Raw genomic sequence first — 9357 nt, 5'->3', positions numbered from 1 at the left:
GGCCAGTCTATACCACCCCTATGAATTTCATTGCCTTAAGTCTTATAGTGTGGCCACGGTACCAAATATGAAATTAGACTGCCACCACAGTGCCACCTAGGGGCCGATCAATAAAACCTTAAAGGGTTATCCTCAGGAGGGCATTGACAATAATTGTACCAAGTTTTGTATAATAATGCACAAATTATCCCTTTAATCCTCATACAGTGTCTGAAGGAGGACTCTTAACTGATATGTATAAGTTAGAAGAGGCAGGTAGCAATGGTGGAAAGTAACTATGTACATTTACTCAAGTACTGGACTGAAAGTAAAATTTTGAGGTACTTTTATGTACATTTTATGTAACTTTATACTTCTACTCCACTACATTTTGAGACATATATTGTACTTTTTATTCCTCTACATTTAGCTGACAGCTTTAGTTACTTTTCAGGTCAAGATTTAAAATGAAAAACATGATACATTTAAAATGATTACCCATTTTTATAAATTAAACCACTTAAAAGTTTATTAGGTAGTTAAAATGAGCGGAGTGGAGTCATTTCACAGTGTGGTATTAGTACTTTTACTGAAGTAAAGGATCTGAACACTTCTTCCACCAATGTCTTTTTTACTTCTTTACTTTTTTTTTTTTTTTACATTAATTTTTTTTCGTTATTTATTTTTTATTTTATTTATTTTTATTAATTTTTTATTATTATTATTATTTAAAAAAAAAAATTTTAATTATTATTTTTTCTGCGTTTCTGCGCGTGCGCGGCCGTTTTCGCTTCTGCATGCGCAGAAGCGCAAAAAAGCAGCAGAAGCGCCGAAAGGCCGCTAAAGACAAGTCATCAAGTCATCAAGACAAGTCATCTAAAGACAAGTGTTTAGAGTTTTTAGTCCCAGCCTAGTCTCAGACTGAGATTTTAGACGGACTGTGAATCTTGCAGGGTCACTATTTACAAGACTACAACTAGATTCTTCTAACTTATTTACATTACATTTTCTTACAAATGGAAGAGAAGCAGCTTTTGGCTCCAGCTGCTCTAGTGTGTGCAGTTGTTTGTGTTGGAAAAAAGAAAACAAAAAAACACCACAAAATGCCCCCTCACGAAGCTGAAAAAAGTGTTTCTGTTTTTCTGACATGAAAAGTTGACTATTTTTAAGTAAAAAAATAGATGGAAGGAAGGAGTAATAGATGGAAGAATAAAGGAAAGGAAAATTTAGAAATGAATTCATGATACATTTATGTCCTATTTATGTATACATTTATTTTTACATTTTAACTGGGTCTCCTTACTGTTCTCTTTACTAAGAAACAGCGCCCACAAAAATCCCGCTTGTGGCCGTAAATATATGACATCACTATATTTTTATTTAGGACTGAGCTTACTATGATTATTGTGATGTTATTTTTTCCTGTCTAAGTGGTTTTACTGGCCGGTCTGGAACCGGGGACCTTTCCCCCGCTCATCTATTGGTTGTTGATTGTGTTACGTCACTGCGACTTGAGATAATATCAAACACGTTTGATATGATCCAAACCCAAGACTAGGAAAAGACTGATATGAAACAGCGCAGATTACTACCTTACACATTCGAGATGATGGGAGTGCCGTGACTCCAGTAAAACTCCTAGATTTACTAAAGACTACGTTTTTAGTCTGGGACTGTGGAAATCTTTGGTGTAAACCCAGCATAACTGTCGGACTTTGGTATGACAAAACTCTTAGCATACATGTCGAAAATCGGGAATAAATGAAGACATTTCACTTTTAATAGTTTTATTTTCAAATTATGTGCAATGTGAATTTCACAGTTGAGCTCAACCACCACTATAACCCGAAACCCAAAACAGACAAACCAGCGAAAGAAAAGCATGAACACAATGGAATAGCACCCATAAGTGATGCATGTAAATGACCAGAATGAGCTATGCATTGCAGCCCAAGGCCACTAACTCTTGAACACAGAGAGCAGTTTTTTTAGCTTGTTGTATTACATGACTGGTGTTTGAAACGTGACGTAACAATGTTGTTATCTGTAATGCTTAGTTTCGGTGAGATGTTAAAAGAAATACTACTGTACTACTGAGGGAGAAAAGAAAAATCAAAATGTATCACTCGTGCAGGTAATCATTTTTTCTCAACAGAGCAGGATTACTCTACCATAACTAAATAGGTAATTACACAAAAAGAAGAAGAAAAAAAACAGCCACTGGAGACAACAAAAAAAGAAAATCACATCTATTTTTTTTTCAAGTTATAAAAGAAACTGAAGAGAAGTTTAAAAAACTGTGCAAGTACAGCAAACCTATAGTACAGTATATTACACATAACAAAAACATTTAAATACAGTACTGTGTATCAGTAGAAATCCTGAGAGTTCTCCGTTCCTGGTTCTCAAATGGCCGTCTGTAGACATGTGGATGGAGCTCAAACCTCCTCTCACGCTTGATGAGGGTTGTTTCTGAGGGCATTGTTCAATTAAAAATGAGCTCCAGGTCAGTCAACAGTGGATCTTCTCTTGGAGAAGTTACATCATGTCCTCAAGTCCTTACTGAATGTGACTCTTCTGGTATTAATTTCCATGAAAATCTCTTAGATGATTGCTATGTGGTTACTAAAACCTTTGTCGTGATAGAGGGGTACTCTTAAGATAAAATACAAGAGAAATGTGTAGTGCAAAGATGACACAGGAACCTGCATGAGGAAATTGACGGCACTGAAAATGTCCCGCTTTCACAGGGAACGCCACTCAGTGGTGGTATTAATTCTTCTATACAAGATTGTCAAAAAAAAAGCAGCACCAACAATTTGTGTCCTCTGTGTGATGGCGTGTAAAGACGGATTCATGACTGTTAGATGAATTAGCACACAACCTGAGCAACCCTCCCTTGTTCATATAGTCTGCTTGTTCAGGAGGGCGCTTCGTAAAGTTTGCAGTTAAGCACTGCTGAAGTGGAGAGTGATTCAGTGCAACGCTGAGTAAGACTTTTTCGATATTCATCATCAGGAGGAACAGTTTGATTATGATGCCCCTTTTTTTTTTCAAGCCACAGGCACATTGGCATCCCCAAAAGATCTGCACTAAATGACGCATCACTTCAAGCCTGCACCCATGCAACAGCCACACAATCATTGGAACTACCGTGATTTTCACAAGCAGAGACAAGCACACAAAACAATTAATGCACTTTTACTAAGATAATATAAACGTAATATAGCCTAATCACAGTTCCATGACTTATTGCTACCACAAAATTCGTTTCAATGTCCAGATCAACTATAACAAGACCTCAAATGCTGTTTTTTGGCATTTAAGAGGAAGGCTCTTTCCACCTTTTTTTCCAATGATTATAATCAGATGTCAAAAAACAACCTCAACAGAGCTCAACTGAGCTTTTCACACAGTTGCTTAATCAACACTATGGCCTGAAATGTCCCTTTTCTCCTAATCAAACATATCTGAAGTTTCTGAGGTAAGCCTGTTAGTTGGTCTGAACTTTCCACTTAGTGTTGCCACAAATTTGACTCTGTCCTTATTTCTCCAATGTGGAGAGTGAGTATTTCTAACATTTCACTTAAGTTGTCTTCGCATGTGACACAAAATGGCTGCCAACTCAAAGAATGGGAGGTATGAGCCCCCATGCAACTGGAATCTCAAACAAAACTTAAAATTAGCTCGGAAGCCACACATAGTGTATTGTTTGACACACCGACGCATGGAAGGAAGGAGGGGGGCCTTAAAAATATCATACAAGCTTCAAGCTTCAAAAACACTAAAGTAATGTAAATCACAAGCACACTTCAAAATAAAACTCGTCTATAAAATAAGCTGGAGAGACTTGAGAACCAAATAAGGAAAAACAAAACAAAACACACAAACCTCAGAGCCAGCAATCTACTAATGAGCTATGGTACTCATCTTACCCGTATGAATATATAGTTTATATAGTTATTTATATATAGATTTTCACTTTATGCTGACACGTAGCATCCATATCTCCAGAGGGTTCTTTTATCTTGCCAATACCCTCATTCGCATGCTTATCATTTGTAAAAATCCTTACCTATATGCATCTAAAACAAAAATAGAACAACATGGCTCAACAACAAGCAAAAAATAGGATAATTGCACTTATGATTCATTGTACTGTTTTGTTAAACAAGCATCAGTGTGGGTAGTTGGTGCTGTCTGGGAAAAAAAATACTGCAATCTTTAAAAGCACCCCCATTTTGATCATGATAAACCAAAGTTTGAACGCCTTAAGACTTAACCAAAAATGGTCCTTGTGGTGCAAACCCAAGGTAACACCAGGCACAAGGCAGGCGGGACCACACTCCTCCCTCTGCCACATAGATTGGGTTCAAAAACCAGCTACCTCAAAGCACTTTCTGTAGACATTGTGGGTAAAGTTTGGCCACCACACATTCAAAATGGCGACCTAAATCCCAGAGGCGATCAGGTGTCTCATATATTTTGGTCCATACATCTGCCTCATCGTCGTACTGGTAAAGGGAGTTCTTGCGGCTGGTGCGAAACACATGCTCCTCCACCATGACCTGTGTGGCTCGTACAAACAGGTGTAGCTGGCCTTGCAGCAGCATGGCCTTTATATACGGGCTTGTGGCTTGGTCAAAGGGCAGATCTCTCCTGCGGCTCCATGTGTTCTTCTCAATGTCGTAGACCTCCACAGTGAAGGTGCGCTGGTGGTTCCTGCAGATGCCGGCAATGTAGTAGATGCAGTTCTTATACAAGGCAGCCAGACCCTGACTCCGAGGGATACTCATCGGGGCCAGATGACTCCAATAATCCTTACGGGGATCGAAGCAAAAGAAATATTCTCCTGCAGAAAACACAATGAAGTGTTATTGAGAGGTGGTCAACATACTGTATATATTTTCAGAATATTTTTGAATGAATGAGAAAAACATTATCACAACATCCTCAGTCCACTGTGGAGATCACATTGTTTCACAACAGCAGCGTTAACTCACCTTGGAGGACATAGATGCGGTCCCTGTACTCCACAGCACTGTGAAACTCCATGGCCGCTGGCATTGGACTGACTGCTGTCCAACAGTTGTCCCTGGCATCATAGCACTCTACTGACTTTAATGCATTTCTCCCATCACCTTCATACACTCTGCCTCCTAGTGCATAAAGCTTCCCACAGCAGTGCACAAGCCTGCAGCCTATCCTCGCTCTCAGCAGAGGAGCACGTGGAAGCCATCGATTGCCTGCGTGTTCGTACTGCCAGAAGTCACTCTCTGCTCGATGGTCTATGGACACTTCGCTGTTGCTCGGCCTGTAACCTCCAGTAATGTAGATGTCATTCTCTGAGGACACCAAGATACCGACCTCCCGGAGATCATTGGGTGGTTTGCACAGCTTAAACACCCGTCCTGTGGCTGTGTCCAGGCAAGGCACCGTCTGCTTCTTCCCTGAGTGTTTGTGAGCGGCGTCAAAGCAGATGACCATCTCAGAAGCAGTCATACCCAGGCGCTGTGGGCAACCATTGGTGCCAGTGAGGCGGGCTTTGGCCTCAGCAGGGTCCTTAGACAGAGACAGGGCACAAGCAAAGGGGGCGGGTATCCGACTAAGGAAGGCCTCATCCAGCAAGGGCAGACGGATGCATTGGGAAAACACCTCAGCTAGGTGGGTCTCACGGCCAGACAGATCATGCTCCAGCCAGCGGACAATGCTCTCGTAGACATGCTCTTCTTTCTCCACATTGAGGTCATCATTGTTCAAAATGCTGACCAACTGCTCCTTGGTCAACTGGAGGAACTCCTGCTCCCACGACACACACAAGAACTACCAGAAAAACATAAAAATCAGTTAGCAGCTGTTAGTTAAGCACCGTTAATAGCATAAAACAAGTCTTTCAAAAAAGAAACCAACCCTGTGATGTTAACTGACCTTCTTACGAATGTAGTCTTGTGAGCGTTCCCTCAGTTCCTGATGTCCATAGGCATCAGCAAACATGAAGACCCCAATGCAGTTCTGGGGGTCAAGTCTGCTGATCATGAACTGGGCACACTGGTCCTGCAAGGCAGGAATCTGGAAAATGCTGGCTGCAGTGAACAGGGCCTGGACATTGGACTCAGAGAGCGTGACCCTGGATGTGTAGGCATAGTCTAGGACTAGGTGCATGGATTCAGATTCCACCCCAACAATTCTGACCTCACGCTGGCTGCTCTCTGTAAGGCCACTGGTGAACATGGACCTGAGGATGATGGTGGAAGAAACAAATGCTGTAACTATATAAATCAATTCACACACAACTGCATTATGATTCAGAAAGGCCTAAACTTGACAAGAAAGTTTAATCTGAATATTACAACATTTATCAGCCAAACTGCCACTAGAATGTTTTTCAGCTACTATATTATGAAAATACAACACCTGTAAACATTTAATATTACCCACCTAAAATATGGGCTGATTGCTGCAAGGACATTTCGATGACATGAGAAAGTCTTGCCATGGTCCACTTCTACAACAATGTCTGTGAGCTGTGCTTCATCATACAAGGCTTTGAGCTGCTGAAGGAGGTTACAGGCATGAACAGCGTCTACCCCATTGTAGTTGGTGCTTGGAGGCGTCCCATTTTGTACTTGTAACAGCTTCCCTACCTCTGAATAACACAGTACAAAGAGAGAGAAAAACATCAACATAGACTTTAGAAATGCTGTGGATACCACACACAAAACTGAGACATTTAAGGAGAGAAAAAAAAGTAATTTATTTAATTTATGTTGTAAAATTCTCACAGTTCCTGTAAGCATTTTGAGACCCTTGATTCAATCACCTGTATATAGTTGTGTGGTCTAATGAAAACAGAAAAATGAACATAGATTGATGATAAGACCTTTACCCAGTGATGAAACCATTGTTAAATTACGCAAAAGTGACAATAGGATACATCAATTCTTTGGACAACAATACAATATTTGCAGATACCACAACATCTGCAGCACCAGATTTGAATTTGATTAAATTCTGTGGGATCTATATGACATGATATCAAATGGGCATTTAACACAATTACTTATATTTATATCAATTAATATAAAGCAACCAAAATATGATGTGACAATTTTCTTCCTTGGCTCTTGTCGACACCTACATGAAAAATCCATCTATTATTTTTTATTTAAAAAAAGTTGTATCTTAAAAATGATATTTATCAATATTTGCACTTTCCATCGTCATCATTGAAGCTATAAATAAATATAGATTGATGTATCATTGCACCCGTAGTTTTTAACAGAGAAAATAACAGCATACAAGCTGGTTTCAAAATAGATCTGAGTACATTTGGTTCAGTTATGCTATGACTGTGGCAACTACAAAACATCTCTGCTTCACTTCTCCTTTTTTTCTACATCTGATTGTTTCTAACTTTGGGCTTAAGTTGTTCATATGATCACTGACCAACTAAACATACGGATAACATATTGTCACACTGTTAAAATAATTGCCTATGTCATTTTTTGTCAAAATTGTTTTTTTTTGCCTAAATCATGACGCCGGCCACCTATGGTAAAATCGCCTAAATCCTCAGTTGATCAGATCATGTGATTTTACCCCTTTAAGATAATGGCCTATGTCAAGTGTGTGACTTAAGCGGATTTATTATGCCCAAGTCAAAATAAAATGTGCCTTAGGCAATTTTTAGAACATGCCTTTGTGACTTAAGGAAGATATGGTAATACTTTATTTTGAAGTTGTCTACATAAGAGTGACATGAGCGTGTCATAAACATGACATGGGATGTGTCATGAACATTAATGACACTTTGAAGCAAGATTAATGCTCATGATACTTGTCATGTCATGTTTCTGACAGGCTTGTGTGACTCTTATGTAGACACCTTCAAAATAAAGTGTTACCATATCTTGCTTAAGTCACAAAAGCATGTTCAAAAAATTGCCTAAGTCATTTATTTCTCTTAAGTTACATAATTTACACACAGTGTTATTACTTTGCCAATAGCCACCCTTTGGTATATCTTTTTGAGTGAAATGATCAATAAATGTCATATGTTACACTTTTGGTGGAGTTTTTTGTGTTTCCTGCAAAACTTGAAAAAATGAATTAGGCGATTATTTTAACAGGGTGACGATATGGGCCTATACACTCGTGGATTCAGTTTACCTATAGCAGAGTCTGCAAAGTAAACATGTTTCTTATATCGCGTCTTATGGCAAGTTATACAAGTGGCAGCCCAACGTCAAGCCTTCTGTAATATTTCACTGTCGTCTTTTATTCTCAGCTGCAAAAGAACAAAAACTTTTTTCAACAAATAACCTCGTGTTGTACCACGCTGACTCCTTGACAGGACAAAGGCTCGCGATGAGTGAATAGAAAAACTACTGTCTCGCCAGGTGGTAGCTAGCTTGCTAACATCTCACATCATTGCCCGGTGACTGCAGCAACTGTGTGGGTGGCTAACTGGACTAAAAGCAAACTGGAAGAATAGAAACCATTTCATAGTTTATAATGTTTCGTTGGCATGTTTTAATATCTCGCAAAACAGCATCGTTTGAGGTTACGTTAGCTAGTTGACAAGCAAGCTTAACTTTTAGCAGACAGCTAGGCACCGAGCTAATGTTAGCAAGCTTTCTTTGACACAACATTACGAGATATAAAGGACGATAAAACTCAAAATGCTTACACTCCTAACGTTTAAATCGTAGAAAAACACAACAGCATTTAGCGCAATATCTAAAGCATTGCCAGTGATAACAGTAACTATAACCACCATTCGTCTAACCGATGTCTCTTGTCATAAACAAGTGTTTACACAATCAGCTGTGGGTAGCAAGCTAACCGGCCGAAAGTTAGCCAGACAGCTAGCACTAGCCGCATAGCGAGGCTAACGATAAGCAACACTTTGAGGAGTCGTTTAGAGCCTGACCTCTTTAACGAGAATGCAACACGTCACGACTCTTTCTATCAGTCTACAAGACAGCACTTCACGGACATATAAACACACAATTTTTAACTTTAAAATGCGTTATTTAAGTCTGATTAGTACACAAAACAATGAAGATTTTCGCTAACCTCCACTGGCAGCCATTCTCTCCAGTCTATCTCGGGGCAGACCGAGAAACGTCAGTGAGGGCACAGCGGGGCCCCGGAAACAAGGAACAACCAATCAGAAGAGGATCGCGGATCTCACAGCCAATCAGAATCCTTTCATCTGAAATAGCAAAAAAGTTGATAGCCGTATGGGCAAATAACTCACAGCAACAGTGGCCACACTCGTTATAATCATCAAAAAAAACACACTGAAAAAAATTGGAGTGACATTTACTTAGAAAAAGCTAGGCAAGTTTTTCCACACAGAAAGTGTTTGTAATC

General features: G+C 39.6%; 1 protein-coding gene across 2 annotated transcripts; it reads right to left on the bottom strand.

Annotated features, from left to right (window-relative positions):
- Positions 1-1755: 1755 nt before the first annotated feature.
- Positions 1756-9107, bottom strand: kbtbd8 (kelch repeat and BTB (POZ) domain containing 8). Of its 2 annotated transcripts, XM_059329761.1 has the most exons (5): positions 9058-9107; positions 6418-6625; positions 5908-6214; positions 4983-5802; positions 1756-4831 (listed from the first exon to the last, which is right to left on the bottom strand). In XM_059329761.1, the coding sequence occupies exons 1-5, from the start codon at positions 9071-9073 to the stop codon at positions 4368-4370; spliced, it is 1815 nt and encodes a 604-aa protein (XP_059185744.1). In that variant the 5' UTR covers positions 9074-9107; the 3' UTR covers positions 1756-4367. The 2 variants fall into 2 exon arrangements, with proteins under 2 accessions (XP_059185744.1, XP_059185743.1); XM_059329760.1 differs by lacking the exon at positions 9058-9107 and having other exon boundaries at positions 6418-6659.
- Between the last annotated feature and the right edge of the window lie 250 nt (positions 9108-9357).

Source organism: Centropristis striata, chromosome 3 (genome assembly GCF_030273125.1).
Source record: "Centropristis striata isolate RG_2023a ecotype Rhode Island chromosome 3, C.striata_1.0, whole genome shotgun sequence".
NCBI classification, from domain to species: domain Eukaryota; kingdom Metazoa; phylum Chordata; class Actinopteri; order Perciformes; family Serranidae; genus Centropristis; species Centropristis striata.
The sequence above is the reverse complement of the archived record's forward strand: the minus strand, read 5'-3'. Positions and strand labels throughout refer to the sequence as shown.

What these genes read in the sequence shown, in the direction of transcription:
- kbtbd8 (XM_059329760.1), bottom strand. Translation starts at nt 6,659, where the DNA reads ATGTTTTTCTCTCTCTTTGTACTGTGTTATTCAGAGGTAGGGAAGCTG. An exon ending in GCAATCAGCCCATATTTTAG is followed by an intron (nt 6,215 to 6,417) that starts GTGGGTAATATT and finishes CATCATCCTCAG; the next exon opens with GTCCATGTTCACCAGTGGCC. An exon ending in CCGCATCTATGTCCTCCAAG is followed by an intron (nt 4,832 to 4,982) that starts GTGAGTTAACGC and finishes TGTTTTCTGCAG; the next exon opens with GAGAATATTTCTTTTGCTTC.